This window comes from Ooceraea biroi, chromosome 6 (assembly GCF_003672135.1).
Source record: "Ooceraea biroi isolate clonal line C1 chromosome 6, Obir_v5.4, whole genome shotgun sequence".
Taxonomy (NCBI): Eukaryota; Metazoa; Arthropoda; class Insecta; order Hymenoptera; family Formicidae; genus Ooceraea; species Ooceraea biroi.
In genome coordinates, this window is record NC_039511.1 from 9,766,756 (window position 1) to 9,785,948 (window position 19,193).

General features: G+C 36.4%; 3 protein-coding genes and 1 long non-coding RNA gene across 9 annotated transcripts in view; 2 read left to right on the forward strand and 2 right to left on the reverse strand.

The window, feature by feature from the left end:
- LOC105286974 (CCR4-NOT transcription complex subunit 6-like) overlaps positions 1-19,193 on the reverse strand; it is a 601,608-nt gene that overhangs the window by 88,377 nt on the left and 494,038 nt on the right. The gene's annotated exons all lie outside the window — the stretch shown is intronic.
- Positions 1-19,193, reverse strand: part of LOC105286934 — a 65,682-nt gene that overhangs the window by 19,504 nt on the left and 26,985 nt on the right. The window contains exon 3 of the long non-coding RNA XR_003406712.1: positions 2,434-2,495. This is a non-coding gene — a long non-coding RNA (uncharacterized LOC105286934). The remainder of the gene's footprint in view (positions 1-2,433; positions 2,496-19,193) is intronic.
- On the forward strand, positions 11,334-14,050 carry LOC105286933. The gene is made up of 9 exons (XM_011352246.3): positions 11,334-11,492; positions 11,714-11,833; positions 11,990-12,107; positions 12,521-12,782; positions 12,886-12,996; positions 13,084-13,174; positions 13,372-13,514; positions 13,684-13,816; positions 13,901-14,050. The coding sequence occupies exons 1-9, from the start codon at positions 11,349-11,351 to the stop codon at positions 13,949-13,951; spliced, it is 1,173 nt and encodes a 390-aa protein (XP_011350548.1). The 5' UTR covers positions 11,334-11,348; the 3' UTR covers positions 13,952-14,050.
- LOC105286932 lies at positions 15,570-18,555 on the forward strand. Of its 5 annotated transcripts, XM_026970690.1 has the most exons (10): positions 15,570-15,615; positions 15,969-16,060; positions 16,303-16,443; positions 16,550-16,667; positions 17,037-17,298; positions 17,401-17,511; positions 17,600-17,690; positions 17,886-18,028; positions 18,200-18,332; positions 18,417-18,555. In XM_026970690.1, the coding sequence occupies exons 1-10, from the start codon at positions 15,585-15,587 to the stop codon at positions 18,465-18,467; spliced, it is 1,173 nt and encodes a 390-aa protein (XP_026826491.1). In that variant the 5' UTR covers positions 15,570-15,584; the 3' UTR covers positions 18,468-18,555. The 5 variants fall into 5 exon arrangements, with proteins under 5 accessions (XP_026826491.1, XP_011350542.2, XP_011350543.2 ...); XM_011352240.3 differs by lacking the exon at positions 15,570-15,615 and having other exon boundaries at positions 15,625-16,060; XM_011352241.3 differs by lacking the exon at positions 15,570-15,615 and having other exon boundaries at positions 15,625-16,060; positions 16,324-16,443.

A 19,193-nucleotide genomic window follows, 5' to 3' on the forward strand; every position in this document is an offset into this window, starting at 1 on the left:
TTCAAGACACTCCGAAGGCGTCTCGTTGTCGGGCCCGGCCACACAAGTGGAAGACGGGCCCGCTCTTCGATCGACGGACCCCTATTCTTTGCGGCCGCGACGAGAGGGTATCGCCGAAGCCGCAAGCGCGGCGCATCCTTGCATCGTGATCACGGTACAGCTGTTGCGCTTAATAGCGGTTATTTGTCGCTTGAGCGTGTTAAAATGTTGCTGTCTTGTTGCACGCGCGGCGAAATTCCGCGGCGATACGCACCGTTTCCTTCAACCGACGACGATAATACTCTCCCTTTCGATTTCCCCCCTTTCCTCGCTATTTTGTGCGCTTTACATGGCGTCCGGTATTTTAGTCCTCGCCTAGCATGGGATTCGAACAGGAACAATATTTCGTAACAGTGTTGAACGGAGAGCGGCGGTACACGGATATAAAATGTCGATGTTACAAGATAATGCCATTTAAATCGAAAATTTAAATTCCATAAAAAGCTCACACCTTATTGATATTATCGCAGATTTTATTAACGATTTTAAGCAAACAGCTGAATATTTGTGAAATAATTTTTATATTGTTTTCTAAAGTGTTCCAAGTACTTATGTGTGAGTATCGTGGAACATTTTATTTTGTGTATCACTGGAACTTAATTAAGATGAGCATGTTACTTTCAAGAGAGAGCGCGGGAAAGAGAAGAGTTACAAATTACCGTCTAGTAGGCGGGACGTTTAATCAACCTAAAGACTTAAACATACTGTTCTGAAGAGAGTTCTGGTGGCGCAACGGAGCCCCGAGGGGGTTAATAACATTGTTAGCCAAGAGAATGAGATAAACTTAAAAGAATAGGATGGACCGGGCAAGATGGGTTCATGCGGACGCGCGAACAACATCTCGTAAAGTTTTTACGATTCGAGTTATAAAAGAAAACACTTGTGTGTGCTTGTACGAGTGCGCACGCACAAGTACGTGCGCGCGCGGCGTAAAAATATGGGCGATTTAAGCATCGCGGTGCACGATAAATATCGTGAGCAGAAACTCTCGAAAAACTAACAGGAAAAATTAACGTCATTTTTCAATCAAGCACTGAGAAAAATGGTTTGATTGTACTAACAAGACGTATATGATAGAATGCATTTTAGTTAAACCAAGCAGAATCTCTATATAGTTATTACGATAGGACTGGATATTTTATAACTATAATAGAACGTTTGATAGACTGTACTACAATCTGGTAATTCCTAAAGGAATTCTGATTTGTCCATTTTCCAACAGACAGACTGGTTGAACCTATCAGATTTCTAATTAATGCAACCAGATTTTTTTTTCAGTGAGCGTTCTTGCACGCTTTAACAGCGCTGCCATTTAGAAGACGTCTTCTCGTTACGGCAGACGACGCTATAATCACAATACTTGACGTTTGCGTAAATCATGCTTAAAAAGAGGCGCGTGCGTGCGATCAAATGAATCTCGTGGTGATTCGAACCAACAAACTCATTCATCCACGGAGCATCGCACTGATCCGCATCATTCATCCAACAGGATCATCAAGAGCGGACCTCGTCAAAGCACAATGACGACGACGACGATGACGACGATGCACAAGTGTGCCTTTCTCGTCTCCGGGACTTTTTTGCGGGAATCGTAACTAGAACTCTCCGCGGAATCTCGTCTCGCAAGAGCGCTCGCGCCGCGAGTTAAAGACGATCTGCCCAGCTGATATCGAGTGACATCCAGGCGGGGAACACGCAGCGTCATTTGTTACCGACACGAGCGAGCGAGCGGACCGCCGACAATGGGGGCCCACTCGGTTGGCCGGGCCCGTCCGGGAGCCCCGCTGCGCAAAGAGAGAAGTTTCGCTTTTTTCGTCCGATTCGAATGCCGACGACTCTCTCTCCCTCTCTCCTTCGAGAGAGTAGCGACCTTAACCCGGCAGTAAACGCGCTCGGAAATCCAATGCGAATGATCAAGCTCCGATCCCGCTCTTATCCCGGAAATGACTCTGCGACTCGTGGCGTGGCACGCACTCGCGCGAGAGTGCTCGCCTGTACCACGTTGCGATTGATTGTCTCGGTTACAGAGACGGTTAATTAACAAAACTGTTATTTTTTTTATTTCAAGCACCATGTACGCTTGACAAAGTCCAGAAAAAATAGACTACATGCATAACAATTTCTACTCGCGCGATTTTATTGATCGATTGATCGATCAGAATATCTTGCAGGTTCCCGAAGACGCAAAATAGAAATATTTAGTTTTGTGGTAAATTTCTTTGTTAAGCCACGAGCTATTATTAAACTGCCGTTCTGAGTGCTGCTATCACAGGACGCTTACGAGAACGTTTCTTTCTCATTGGTGGGATAGACTCGTCTCGGAATCGCGAGGAACAATGGGAAGCGTAAGTCGAGACAACGAAAATGTACTTGTTAGGCAAGCGCGGCACGTACCCAGCGGAGGACCAGCACGTTACCGCAGCGCAACGTGGCTTCCATTACGCTCCGTTTCTTACCTGGAACATACAAATGAGGATTGGATTAGATATCACTTGAATGATGGTTGAAATGTTCTCTTAAATATTTATCATGTTCAATCGGTTATTATACGCTTGTGCAGCAAAGCAGCGAGAGTGTATCCGGAATAACATTGCAAGATGGAAAACGCACATAATGCACTTATGCAGTAAGTTTATGCATGTAAAATTATGTCAAAGGTTTCAATATTGAGTAATATTATCAAAATGGCTTAAAGGACTTAAATTTATTTCTAACTATAATAAATAAAAGAGTTCTTGTTAACACCCTTCCTGCAAACGCAGACGGTAAATCGCTTCTAACTCGCGAAAGGGTTAAAGATCATTAACGCAGGGAAGAGTGCTAATTAATAACGAAGGCGAAATCGCTACGCGAAATCTATAACGAAGCGAGCAAGACGTTAATTAACACATACCGGGGGATCGGATTCCGCAAGGTTTCGCGTCAGCCATTGCGAATCTAAAATTCGATCTAATTTCAGACCGGCCGAGGGTAAATTTTCTAACGTGCGATAAATCTGTCGTTCTCTTTCTCCTTTTTCCTTACACGAGATTCGATTGTATTCTCACGAGACGTGTAAAACGTGAACGGATTAAGCTTGGACGGCCCCGATATCGCGCGCAATTCATTGCAGCTACGCGTGTGAGAGAATATTTGCACGAATATTTACTGCCGCTCCATATAAGGTAGGATATTTAAGAATTGTTTCAGAAAAGAGTAATTGTTTCCTTAGCGAGACAAAAGTACATGAAAAATTAATAAAGTTTTGATTAATAAGTAATAATATAATATTAATATTAATATTAATATTATTACATGTATATTGATACATATCAGTATGTGATTTATATTATTCCAACATTATCCATATGAGTAATGTTGGAATAATATAAATCATAACATGAACAATTCAAAAAATGAAAGACTGTGGATCACACTATGGAAATCACACTGAGCAACACGATTATCATATTTCCACGAGGAACCAATCTTCCTATCGTCTTTCATGCAATCGTAAAATTCTCCACGCTTGATTCGGAGCAAATTAAAACCCACTTGGGACTCATCTCGAATGCTTCGAAGCGTTCGATCCATGGAATCATTTTTACGACAGCGATGGCGCGAGCGTACCGATGAGTGTGATTGTAATTTTATTAATTGACCATTGCATAATTCATATTCGCGGCTCTCTGCGTCTGTATAGGGTGTTCCCGAAATCACGGGAAATTCTCTTCAGCGTTAAGACAGCCAAACAGTTCTACCTCGTGTTTTGCATCCGTATATTAAGAGTGGTGTTTAAAACACATATAATATTGTTTAAATAAAATGTCAGACAAGAAAATTATTAAAATTGTGTTTGTCATCTAGACAAGATATGCGATTTGCATGGCACTCCGTATAACACAGCCATTGAAACTGGCCGCGCTGTCTCTCCTGGATCGGTACATTAGCACATAATTCCGCGAAATGCTAATTTGCGAGAATATTTAATCGGGAGGTTCGCGACGAATGATCGAAAAAGGCGCGGGATTACGTTCCGCGGACTTTATTAAACGCTGTTTTCGCCGGCGGATCTAAGCCTATTATATGATAATCGAATTAAGCGACTGAGCGACGTTCTCCGTTACGGAGAAAGAAAAGATTATGCGACGAGGTCGCATAGAATTAAATGCGTGCAAAAGCGCATCCAATTACCGAGATATCTCCAACGGCTTTGGATTAATCCCGATGGTAGTAGATTGGGAGTAGTAAAATTATCATTTATCATAAATACATACGCATGATGTGTTCATGCGACAGTTTTCACTTCTACGTCAACGTAAAATTGCATCGCTGTTCACAAAAACATTTTTTTAGAGATATCAACACATAATGTACCATCGTTAAAAAATCTACTTCAGAATTTGACGTTATTAACATTTTATCTTTCTCGAATCTATCATAGAAAAAATTCAATTTACGAGAGTTTACGAGTTAAAGGTAGCAAAAGGATTTTCTCTTGAAAAAAATTTTCTCCCACGACGGAATATTCACTTTCCTGAAGCTCCGTATTTCCTGTTGCTCCCATTCGGATTCCGTGTCTCTGTTTTTAATCTCAGTGTATGGGACATAGTAACGTGGATATTAAAGTGGAAGTTCCGCGTTTTGATTCGCGGTTAATGCGGATTTTAACGAGATCGTCGACGTTCGCCGCGCGAAGCAGCGCGTTTCTCTCCGCTCGCTTTTTGCATCCCCCGCTGCGCGTACTCTCGAGGATACCGTCTTTTCCGACGTGGATGACCTCAAAAGGATCGTCGTGAGATTTCTCATTTCGAGTGTCATCCAACGAGCATGCTCGCAATGCGGAGTCATTTCAGCGCGCATAAATAGGTGCCTATTGCGTTCTATAAAATCCAGATGCACATCTACAAGTGCTCAAAAATACGCAACGTTGAGGCGAACGTACAAAGAGACCAAAATTACAGCCTCTTATCCGACGAACTCGGAAAGTCGAATAAAATATAAATGATATATTTATCATTTTATTCAACATTATGATAATTTTACTCAACATTATCGTCACGTATCTCCGATTCTCTTTTTCTATTTGAGTAATCGTCGACGCTCCGTTGCACTATTGCGCAGCACTCAACCATCACGGAGCACGATAAAAGTCGCGCCGGGAGCGTGCAGATCGCGGTAGCGCGATAAGCGGCGGCTAATTAAATCGTAACGCTAATAATATACAACTGTCGAAAAAAAGGACGCGCGCAATTTTGACTCGGCACGATGCAATTTTCGATTCGCTACGCCCGGCGGCGCGCCGCGGCCGATCCTAATCGCGCGCCAAGTCTCATCCCGGCGAAATTTCGCGATAATTTCCTGGTGGTAGGTACGCCCGGCATTATGAACCGATCGGCTAAGTATATAATCGTGAGATACGCGCGCGCGCGGACTTTCCATCCGTGCGGAAAGAAGGAGTGCATCTCCTCGGGCGCATGTATCACCCAGCGGCGACCTTATGAACCTTCCGCCGGAGAGAGGCGCTCCTCCCGGGGAACGGGATGCTGCCTATCCCGCGTATGGATGCCGGCACGTCTAGGAAAGGCGTGGTCGGCTCGGCGGCAACGGCCGGGTCGTGATTTATCTCGCGCTCGGTCTCGAAAACGATTCTGCGCGATATCGTATCGCCGTCGTCCACGAGGATGCCGCTCGGGCACCTGGAGTGGCGAGACAGCCGCGGGACGTATGGCGGATGCTGCGAGGGCGCGTACTGGCCGCGTCAAGCGGTGACGGAGCGTGCAACGCGAGCTGGTAGCGGATCATTTTATCTCGCGGCAAAAGACGGCACCGCTAGCTTGACCGAATGTCCGACGGCCATGCGCGCGCGCATCGCCGGTCTCTATCGCGCTCTTAATTGAAAGTGATTAATGAGGCCGACCATCGACCTCAACTATGCATTAGCCACTTCGGTAAGGATTCAGATTCGACGACGTCAGTCGTCAATCCACGTCGAAATCCCCGGACGCGATCGCCGACCCTGTTTCGTTACACGGACCGGGTCTGGGACCACTCCCATCCTTGATCCTCCGCATACCTGATCCTCGCGATCGGTTACCAGGCCAATCATTTCTCGTACATTGAGCCCGATTAATAATCGACACACCGTATATACGTGTAACTTCGTTCAGGTGTCACTCGGCTGAAATGCGGGCGGAAGGTGGAACGGAATACCGGCACGTCTGGAGGAAGGCGTGGCGATACGTTCGAAGGTGGCCCGGGTCACGACGATACATCTCCCGCCGGCGCTGTCTCTCGAAAATGATTTTCCGCGATATCGTATATCTCAGGAGGCTCCGAGGCCGATAAGCCAACCGACGGCGGGAGTTGGGGGTCTCCGGGGGCAGCCAGCCGGCAACGGTGAAACGTGTTGCACTTGGCGGCGACGGCGATACTGATGCAGGTGGATATGGTGGTGAAGGTGGTGGTGTCGGGCCGCCAGCACCGGTGATTACGTCAGGCGACCCGTTACTTCCGACGCGTACAACCCCGAGCTTCTACGTGCCAGATGGCCGTGCACATATCCGAGGTGTGTCCAGCTAATATGACTGATTGCAATCTGTGCAAGAGGGAGAGAGACAAGGGAAGAGGGGGAGCAACTAGACACTCGTTTGGTAAGACGTAGGGTCGAAGAAGACTTTGTACGCAGCTGGTGCGTAAGGGGAACTGTGGGATCAATCCTGTGACCCCCAAGGAGATAGCTCTTAAATCAAGGGAAAGCTACTTTCTTTTTACCAAACATAGCGATTGATATGTGCGGAGAAAACAATTGAAGAATGCTTAAGAAATGTCATAAGAATCCTTAAGACACACATTCAAATGTATATTTTCTTACTGAGAAATAAGTACATGAGAGAAAATATTTTTCGGGATAATCGATGGGACTTTTCGACTAACAGTATCTCCTCCTTAAAATTGAAATCATTCCTCAGAATCAGAAGTGCGAATACTTCGACGCAACTTTAGACGGGTTGGAGTTACTTCATGTTACTGCGAAAAATCTTACTTGAGTTCCTCCAAGCGTACGTAGCAGCTGAAGACTCAAATTATTCGAAATTACGTCAAGCTACCTCGTAGGGTGCGATGGATAGGTAAATGACGACGGAAAAATGAGTAAGTAATTAATAAATTAAAGTTTTCATTCTTCGATATTAAACCCCGAGTTTCCGGTATTTTTGCGATTATGTCCGATAACATCTAAGTATTCTTAATGGTGCAATCTCTCTCTTTCTCTCTGCAGCACGTGTAAGCTTCAATCTTTGAAATACTTGAGTTCCGTGAGCATTAAATGCGAGTGGACTGGTAAATTAACTTGGACAAAATGTAAAACGAAAAAGTAGCGTAAAATCGCGTTAGAGGAGAAAGGCAACATCTTGGCGGTCCGGCTCGGTTGCGCTCGAGGTTGCAGGGGAGATCGCTGGATTCGCTGTTGCTGCTCTCGTAGCCGTTGATGCTGGCAGCAGCGGTAACCTTGTATCCGCCGTGGCAGAGACGCGGCTTTAATAAATGGGGTCCGCGCGAGGTTACAACCTTCATCAGCGGAGATACACCTGATAGCATCGCCAATCTCGTCACGCCGCCCCAGCACCATTACCAAAGTGTCTACCGCACTTTGCCACATGCTCTCCGCGCGCACGCCGTGTGTTGTGTGGCGACCTGTTTCTCTCTTCACATACAACACACCACGCTATACATATAACACACACACACACACCCCGCACGCAACCTGCTCGTCTCTTCTCCCGGAAGTATTTCCAAGGAGATGGAACAATAACGCGTCTCCGAGACGCGGACAGTTCCAAAGTAGCGGAACAATTTTATATCTTTGAGACGGAAGAATAGGAATATATATTGCAGTTCACGAATAAACAAGTGCGACGAAAAGTTTTCGAGACGCACACGTGTTACTTTAGGAAGTGATGAATTACGAGAGAAATCCCATTTCTATCGAATTATTTGTTAATGGCAAAAATTACGATGAATTCTAATTTGACTTGGGGGCGATATGTTAAATATCATTTATTGTAATTTTTCGCCCAAATAAAATTATAATTTTAATGAATATTGTAGTTATATTACTTTATATTATTAATTTCAAATTAGATTCTCAAATCACAGATATTCCACACACTTTTACAAAATTAATAATTGAAACTATTTAGATTAAATTAAATTCCCTTACTCATAATCAGTTCTAAAATTCATTATTTAAAGTGCAAAATGTTATTACTTATTTGATCCCCTGTAATCCAAATTACGAAATATAATCTTCAAATGATTTTTTTAAAATGCATTACTATGTATAGCTATGTACTATCTACTGATGTTAAAGATCTATTGTACTCAATTTAATCTTACTGATTATTCAATTTAATATTGATTAAATAAATTGAATTGAAGTCATTTGCGGAATTTGAATGAATGAATTGAATTTATTTGCAGAATTTATGTCAGATAAACGGTTGAGCTGATACAAATGGGACATCGTGCACAATTCTTACTTCTTCCCTCCCCTTCGTGACGTCATGGAAAAGCGATAAAAATCGTCCAACGACTGTTCTTCGATAATTACAGGAGCAATAAATTCGAGTATGGGCGAATGCGGCGGCAACATTGGCAGATGACTTATAAAATAGATTTATAATAAAAAGATCTCGCATTTACATTGCGGCGATCTGGCGACGGCGCGGGATGGCTTTATTACTCGTAAATCATCCGGCTCGTAACATTAGTGGCTCTGTCTACATACTTACGCACTCCACATGCCGCCTTTATGAAATCGTTTCGCCAGTCCGTTAGGGGCTTTGTAATTTTACGTCTGATTTATAGCTAAATATGCCCCTCTCAATGACGTGAACGTAGGAAACGAGCATTCGAATTCACATCGACATCTGCAACGTCGTTGTTTACAAAATCACGAAAGCGGTTGTAACGGTCGTATTATTCCGGAGTAATTTGTGCGTTAATTAAGCGCTCGTTAAATTGCCACAAAATTATGCAGAGTACTCGACTCGTCGTTCTACTGTATTGTAGATACTAGCGAGATATCGAGAAGAGCACTTGTTATCAATGCTGCATCATGTTCTTCATTAATTATATGCACGTTTATTCTCGCTTATAATATATCAATGCTTAAGTATCAATGGTATGAATGCAAGATGTTGTGTGCTATGGTAAATCCATTCTTTATAATTAATATGAATCGCTGTTTTCAATTTATGCCGAGCAATTCAATCTCTGATGTCACATTTCAAACAGCATATGAGTGATTATAATATTTTATTGAGAAATATTTTCAATTGACACACACACATTTTTCATAATTAAAAAAATAAAATAATATAAAAGTAATGTTAAAAAAATCAGAAAGTTACATAAAATGGATTATTAATTCAAGATTGAGCTATCCACACGTTCTGGTCACCTTATCAATATTAATATTCTTTATCCATACATAAGCGTTTTACATCTTTTAACTTATTGTCCGTTTTGAAGAACGTTCCGCTGGAAAACTGCCCGGGATGAAAATAATTTTCGCACGAGCGTTTATACGAACCATGCGGTACTCGAAAGCAGCCGCTGACCGATCGTAAACGAAAATACGCATAAATAAACACGTTTATGGCATTCAGGAGGGGCCATCCTCTTGCCGAAAAGCAACGAGCGAGAGTGCACCTCATTTTTCACAACCGTGTAACAAAACGGGAACTTTGCCGCGACGTAAACGACGAAGCAGTCGTCGTTATTTCCCGACCATTAGATGTGCGCACTCTCTTCGAAACTTTCCCTCGCGGAAAATTTCGAGGGAGAAGGATACTCGCAACTACGTAACCGAAGAAAACGTCGGACCGTATGTACGCACTCGTGTGCAATGCTATTACAGACACTGAAAATTTAACGCGCAGTTGCAGACTGAACGTATAGCATGCATTGCATCTGTGCCAATTTTTATGTGATCGATGTGAAGCAATAAAATTGAAATCCAGGAGAGCACCAAGCTTTTCTCCATTAAAAAATTTGGTACATATATATATTACCGCGTAAGGCACACATTTTCTGAAATCCAATTAAGATCCTGTTTATATATTCTAAAACTAAAAGGTTGTTCGTAGAATAAATCAGAATATATTGTAAGAAATTAAAATTAAAATTAATATCTATAATAGTTTTTCCTCAGAAATCTATAATTTTATACGCACAACGTCCAAGTGATAACAAGCATCCTTACAGATACAAAAATTGCTATTGTTTGCATTACAAAAGAACATTGCCACGGTAAAGTAAATAACAATGTATGTTAGAATATAACATACGTATATTTAAGATATAACGTACGTATATAACAAAAAGAAAAAGAAAATATTTATTACAACTGGTGAACGCTTCTGTCTCCCATTTTATGTTTATTTATTCAACATGAGAGATGAGAGATAAAGATACATTAACAGAAATAAAACAATATTAACATTTAATAACTAGTAAAATATATGTTTTATGATTAAGATTTCCAAAATTATGTTATTCCAAAGACATTAAAGTAGTTGACACCATAATGTTCTGTAGTTTTACTGTCATAAAAGTCATAAATAATTTTCAACAAAAAGTGTTGAAAATTATTATTGTTAATTTAGTGATACGTCAAAGATCTGTCGGAACTACATATTATATGCAAGTAACATTTTACGTTAAGTGACACCAGTTTAAAAAGTAATATTTTTCTATATCACCTCTTACATCATAAGATGTTAAACATAATCATAATAAATAAAAATATACAAACAAACTTTCCCGATAGTATCGATACATGACTTACATATAAGTATTTAAACTTCGTTGGGATGTTCTATTCTTAAAATCAAGCGCATGCTAGAAATATGCGAACTACAATAAATTTGAGGTGATAGAATCATATACGTCCGCGCGCGTGTGAATATGCGTGTATGTGTAAAAATGCACTTAGAGCGTACTTAGAGAATTTTTCCATTATATATTTTTTTTATGCAACAAAGATAACTGCTGAATTTCATTCGTCGTCATATCGACTGCTTAAACATATACTTTGAATGATATAAATTGCACGTGTCCCAGTCTCACTATCTATTGTGCATCGTTTTTCGTATTATAATAAAATAAGAAAATTTCCGTGGTAATTTATGGGTGGTATAAAAGTTGTTATAGGGTGTTATACAAATTATAGGGTACCTAACCACTCGATAAAGAGAGTGGGGATAATAAGCGCATCCCTTTCTTTACTCATATTCCGCCACACATATTCCGAACGTTATAGCGAAATGATATGTCTCGAAACTGAATACTTCGTTATAAGTAAGCCTCTTTTGAAGGCTATTGGTTTATGGCCCTACCAACAATCAGCACTTATTTGGTTTCAAGTTATACTTTTCTCAGGAATCTTGGCGACTGTGATCATATTTCAGGTACAATTACATCTCTGTATACTATTTAAATACATTAATTTATATATAACAATTATAACAATTATTTTCTAATCTAATGTTATACATTATAGAACAACATACATCTAAATTACTAACGACTAATTAAATTATTTTTTATAATTCTTGATATGTATATAAAAATAGAATAAAAACTGGAACATTATTATGACAATATAAAAAATAAGAATTACTAATTGCAGCTGACAACATTCGTAACTTCAAAATGTACTACTAATTTTGTCATAAAAATTCTGTCAAATGCATTTTTTTTTCTAACCTTATTAACTAAATATACCTCATTCCGTCTTCACATAAATGTTGTAAGTATATCTCTTATGGAACATTTCAAAATATAAAATTATTGTTCTAGGGAAAGTTATATAGAATTTATTTGTTTAATACAGACAAACACATACATAAATTACACAAAATTATTTTTTTGAATATATAAATGCAAACACTTATTAAAATAACAGATAAAGGATTTACTGACGCAACTTCAAGATACATGCAACCAAATAACAGAACCAAACGAAATAGCTATTATAAGAAAATATGGCTATAATGCAAGACGTTATACATCTATATTTAGAAGTAAATATATTCAAATATTTTTACAATAATTATTTCACAATTACATATACAATTTCATTCATAATTTAGAATATGTTTCCAAGATTATACATAGCTTAAAATATGTTGTAACGAAGTCATGTTTTATATATGTGCGCATTAATTTACTAAACCGATAATAAATGCCATATGCCATATATATACATGTTAAGTGTGTGTGTGTGTGTGTGTGTGTGTGTGTGTGTGTGTACACTATATCAGCCAAGTTAAATAAAAGGAACATAAAAATTACAGCTAATCATACTTTTATTTAAAACATTTGGTTCTATTATTTATATAAAATGATGCAAGACACTCTACAAATCTAGCTACAAACAAAAAACTTAAACAATTTCAGTTATCAATAATATAAATAATTTTTCGACAATTTTTAGCGTTTTTTCTTTCCACCGTACCTATCACCATCATCGGACAAGTTTTACCGAACATTTTTCACAGTGTTCTATCTAACAATGAATCTCGTCCACATAATTTGCAAATCACGATGGAATACTTTATCGATCAACAAAAATACTTTTATTTCATCCTATTTCACTTAAATACAGCCATTTGTATAGGAATAATTACAACAGCAGCGGTAGGATCAACGTTTATTGCATATTTTCAATACGCTTGCGGAATGTTTATGATTGCCAGGTATGTAAATACATATAGAAATAATGCTATTCAAATTGAAAATACGAAAATGCACGCTGCATTATAGGCTCTTATACATTCACGACCAGTTTATTACTTACAGTTTTCGTATAGAAAACGCGATGGAAAATAATAAATTACAAGATATTAACAATAAACATTTTATACTCATCGGGCTAAGTCGTGCTGTAGAAATGCATCGGCAAGCTGTGAAGTTGGTACCAATACGTAGTATATAGTACATTTGCAGAAAGATAATGTAATAGATAAGAGAAACAGTAACATTATTTTGTTTTCAAAGATTGTGCGATCTTTTAATATGCAGATTTGAGACAATGTATTTCTGTTTAATAGTATTTGGAGTGATTTGTCTCAGTCTGAATCTTCTTCAAGTAAGAGAAAATTCTTGAATTTCGTTCTTTATTATACTTTCGCATATGGCCTATCAAAATATTTCTTTATGTTAAAACTATTTTTTTCGGAATATTCACATTGCGCAGCAGTTACGCCGCATTTAATAATTTAAGTTATGTTCGAAATTACAGTTTGGAATAATAAAAATCAATTATATAAAAACTGGCATCTTTAGATTTTTCAGACTAAAGAATCAGGAGAGATCCAGGAATTCGTATTATCCATTGTTCTAGTAGCTGTATGCGGTTTCTATATGTTTGTAGCTAATCTAGTTGGACAAGATATAACGGACCACAATGATGAGATATATGTTACCGTGTAAGATATATTTTCGGGATATATAATTTTGCATAAAAATGGTATACCTCTTAAATAGATTAAAGTTATTAGATTTGTTTGTCAAACAAATCTGTGTTTTGAAAATTAATAAGAAATAGATTTTTTCCTCATATCGCAGTGTGTATATTGTGATTGTGTAATTCCATAGATACAACGTTCAATGGTATAAAGCTCCTTTACACATACAAAAAATAATACTCTTCCTGTTACAAAGAGGTGTTAAATCTTTTACACTGACTATCGGTGGACTATTCGATGCATCATTCGAGTGTTTCGCTACGGTAAAAGAAAACAACATATGCAATATATAAAGTATATTTTGCAGTAATACGTTACAAGTAAAAATAACATATTAATCGTTATAGTTGGTAAAAGCTTCGGTCTCTTACTTTACTGTCTTATATTCGACACGATGATATGGGAACAGAATATTAAGAAACATAGTAGTAATACTATTAAAGTTTTAATACATGTATATTCTGTAATAATAAAATTGGAAAAATAGTTTATTCTCCTAAAAAAAATAAAACATGAACTCTTATTATTATATTAGATATATTATTATTATAGTAGATATGTTTTAATCATTTTCTGCACATTTTCACTTTTTAAGTATATACTATATGAAATACAATTCGATCATCAAACTATTTGTCCTCCAAAATATTCGTTTTTTTATGATTTTCTACTATTTCTCGAGTAAAGTTTGAAGTTTTTGCGAAGAATAAGTTTTTCGTATCTTAGTCATATCTCGTAAGTACTATTGTATATATTTAGTTAAGAAGTGCTGCTCCGTGTGTGTGCGTGTGTGTGCGCGCGCACGTGCGTGTGTGGAATAAGTGGTAATTCGGAGACGCCAAAGGTGGATGAATATGCCATGTGCGAAAAAACTTTCCAGCCCAAAGCTAAGATGACTGAATACAAAAACCATGTATAGTTTTTTTATTGCTTATTATATTCACTATTGTTTTTCGAAATTACTGTTATCGTTGAATCATGACAAATGACATTTATTTCATAAACTTTAATGGCAACTCTTCAAATACGTAAAAAAAGTTAGAAAAGTTTAAAAAAATAAAACTGTTGCATACACCTAATATAAATTAGTTTTGAGAAGTCTTCCTTAATATTAGATATATGCAAAAGTTTTAGTAAGTATCTTTGTAATCTTTAGTAAATCTTTTTGTAAGTTATCACGTTATTTTTATATCATATACAATCTAAACATTTCTGGGACTGACTTTATTAAAAATCGAGAAATTAAGGTATATAAATCTTATTAATTACAATGTTTAATATAGTCCCTCCTCCATGTCAATGCAACGTTCCTCAACATTGCAAACGTTCTTTCAACCGTTGGAAGATTCTACAGTAGTCTTTCTTTGGGACAGCCTTCAAGTCCTTCGTCACATTCCGCTGGATATCAAAGATGTCGTCCAATCACTCTTTATTTGCATTTCTAATTTAGGAAATAAAAAGAAGTCTGTCGAAGCCGACTCTGGCGAGTATCAGAAGTGTTGAAACACTGGTATCTGTTTATGAGCCAAAATCTGGGCCACGATTGTCGCAGAATATGTCAGTACATTGTGGAGCAACAGAAAAAGATCCCGTTCAGCGTAATGCTTCGGACGAATACGTCTGATACGTGCCAAAACATCATCGAGCACCTCTAGATAGTACTTGGCAGTAACAATGTAATTATTACAATTCATATACCTAGATTTCTCGAATCGATTTTTAATGGAGTCAGTACACTAACGCAGGTTATCTTAAGTAAAAATACAAAAGATTATTTAAAGAGTGTTATATGATTAGTACATATAAATGTCAAATGAAATGTTTCTATAATTAAACAACGTATATTCCAAACATCATGAAAGAAACTTATAAGTACAAATGTCTTCTTATTATACAATGTGAATTAGTATTTAAACACTGATAACTCGATAATTTATATGTTAAAGGTAAAAGACGAAGAATATATTACGGACCAGAGATCGTATGTACGTTGGGAAGACTTGTATCAAAATATTATAAAAGTACACAAGAATGAAAAAATGCGCCTGCGTGACTTTTATAAGTAATATTTTCATTATATTTCTTTTTTATGTGAAAAAGGCATATGTTAAAATTTTATTTGTCCCTAACTATCAAAAATTGCTTAAATGTATATATTACACTGGATAATTTGACCTACACGTTCTATTCTCACGGTGCTATCTTATCTTCCTCAGTATTATACTAAATTAAAGAAATGAGCAGTCAATTTGAACTGAAAAAGAAAATTATGGTATATAGAGTCGCGCGATCAATATAGCAATAGAGATAATAAGCGCTTCTTTTTTCTTCGCTATCATATGTACTCAAGAAATTGAAACGGAATGATCTCTCTCATAACTCAGTATTTCAATCTCAATAAAATTCTTTTGCAAGCTATTGGATTGTGGCCTTTTCAACAAACGATACTCGTTCAACTTCAGTTCACTCTCTTATCGGGAATTTTGACGGCCGCTATTATATCTCAAGTAGGTACTTAAAGTTTCATGTTATTTTCATACTGTTATGTGTACAGTAATTGTGTATTGTTGTCTATATCAAATTTTTATCAACATACTCTTATTGTAATCTATATTATAATAATGCAAATTTAGATTTAGAGTAGTGCAATTATAATTACGCATAATGTATTGTTAAAGTATTATTACGTATGGCAAAACAAATAAACGTATAAAAATAATATAAAAAATTATGTTTTTAAAACTTTTAGACTAACAGTTATTGCTTGCAGCTTACAACATTTATAACTTCAAAATGTACTCCACAATGTATAATCAAACATTTATCAATTGCACTTGCCCTTATTGTCGCACTGACAAAATATGTATCATTTTATGTTCACATAAAACCTGTAAGTTGATATTTTAAGGAGCATTTTAGAATAAATAATTAATACTACAAATTACGTGTAAATTTTATATTAATAAAAACAGTCATTAAAATCGTTAAAATGTCAGATGAAGGAGTTATTGATACAACTTCAGTATATATCTAATGAATTAAAAGAAAAGAAGGAAATAGCAATCATGGAAAAGTATGGCTCGAATGCAAGATGTTATACAGTTATACTTACATGTAAGACAACATTTTAGTACATTTATACATAAAATTGCATATACATATATATTCCACTCAATCCACTTACACTCAAGAACAAGGTAAAAGACGCTTTTTTAATAAAATAACATTTTTATATATTTACAAAGCATGTTACTAAAGAAAAATATTCGTACCACATATAATAATTATGTAATACACAGCAAATCTAAAAACCGAGTAATGAGAAGAAATATAAAAGCAACTCCTCTTCTCTATATAAAACACATCATAACATTAATTAAAAATATTAAATTTTGCACAATTAAAAATGTGGAAAGTGATATAAAACTATTTGGAAATATTAAACACTACTAATTTTGACAAATATTTTTTAACAACTTTTAGCGTTTGGCGTTCTCTCTTTGTCTGCACTCCTTCTCAAACAGTGTTGGTCGAGCATTCTTGACAATATTGTATATAACAACATATCTCGACCATATCACTTGCAGATCAAGATGGAATATTTTGTCAATCAAAAAAAATACTTTTATTTCATCCTATTTCACTTAAATATAGCCATTTGTATAGGAATAATTATAACAGCAGCGACAGGAACAATGTTCATTGCATATTTTCAATACACTTGCGGAATGTTTATGATTGCCAGGTATGTAAATACATATAGAAATAATGCTATTCAAATTGAAAACACGAAATGCACGCTGCATTATAGGCTCTTATACATTCACGACCAGTTTATTACTTACAGTTTTCGTATCGAACGCGCGATGGAAAATAATAAATTACAAGATATTAACAATAAACATTTTATACTCATTGGGCTAAGTCGTGCTATAGAAATGCATCGGCAAGCTATGAAGTTAGTACCGATACGATAGAATATAGCACATTTGCAAAAGGATAAATTAATGGATAATAGAAACAGTAACATTATTTTGTTTTCGAAGATTGTGCGATCTTTTAATATGCAGATTTGACACAATGTATTTCTGTTTAATAGTATTTGGAGTGACTTGTCTCAGTCTGAATCTTCTTCAAGTAAGAGAAAAATCTTGAATTTCGTTCTTTATTATACTTTCGCATATGGCCTATCAAAATATTTCTTTATGTTAAACTACTTTTTCGGAATATTCACATTGCGAAGCAGTTATGTCGCATTTAATAATTTAAGTCATGTTTGAAATTACGGTTTGGAATAATAAAAATCAATTATATAAAAACTGGCATCTTTAGATTTTTCAGACTATAGCATCAGGAGACATCCAGGAATTCGTATTATCTATTATTCTAGTAGTTATTTGCACTTTGTATATGTTTGTAGCTAATCTAGTTGGACAAGAGATTATTGACCAAAATAATGAGGTATATGTTACCGTGTAAGATATATTTTCGGGATATATAATTTTGCATAAAAATATGGTATACCTCTTAAATAGATTAAAGTTATTAGATTTGTTTGTCAAACAAATCTGTGTTTTGAAAATTAATAAGAAATAGATTTTTTCCTCATATCGCAGTGTGTATATTGTGATTGTGTAATTCCATAGATACAACGTTCAATGGTATAAAGCTCCTTTACACATACAAAAAATAATACTCTTCCTGTTACAAAGAGGTGTTAAATCTTTTACACTGACTATCGGTGGACTATTCGACGCATCTTTCGAGTGTCTCGCTACGGTAAAAGAAAACAATATATGCAATATGTAAAGTAAATTTTGTAATAATATATTACAAGTGAAGATAACATATTAATCGTTATAGTTGGTAAAAGCTTCGGTCTCTTACTTTACTGTCTTATATTCGACACGATGATATGGGAACAGAATATTAAGAAACATAGTAGTAATATTATTAAAGTTTTAATACATGTATATTCTGTAATAATAAAATTGGAAAAATAGTTTATTCTCCTAAAAAAAATAAAACATGAACTCTTATTAACTTCAATATATTTATGACCAGACTGGCAATACAATGGTATCAATTACCACTACGTTTCGACCTTAGATTGCGGTCCTTTTCAAGTGAAATTCACAACAGTCACATTCTATAAGATTATCATAAAATTTTTCATCATTATCAATATGATAATCTTATAGAATGTGACTGTTGTGAATTTCACTTGAAAAGGACCGCAATCTAAGGTCGAAACGTAGTGGTAATTGATACCATTGTATTGCCAGTCTGGTCATAAATATATTGAAGTTAATTATATCAATTTACTGGCATATGGAAAGTTTATTTGGAGTATAAACTCTTATTATTATATTAGATATATGTTTTCATTATTTTTTGAACATTTCAGTTTTATAAGTACATATATTAAGTATATAATGTATAATTCGATCATCAAAATAGTTAACCTTCAAACCTTCACTTTCGTTTTTATGATTTTCTATCATTTCTCAAGTAAAGTTTGAAGTTTTTGCGAAGAATAAGTTTTTCGTATCTTAGTCATATCTCGTAAGTACTATTGTATATATTTAGTTAAGAAGTGCTGCTCCGTGTGTGTGCGTGTGTGTGCGCGCGCACGTGCGT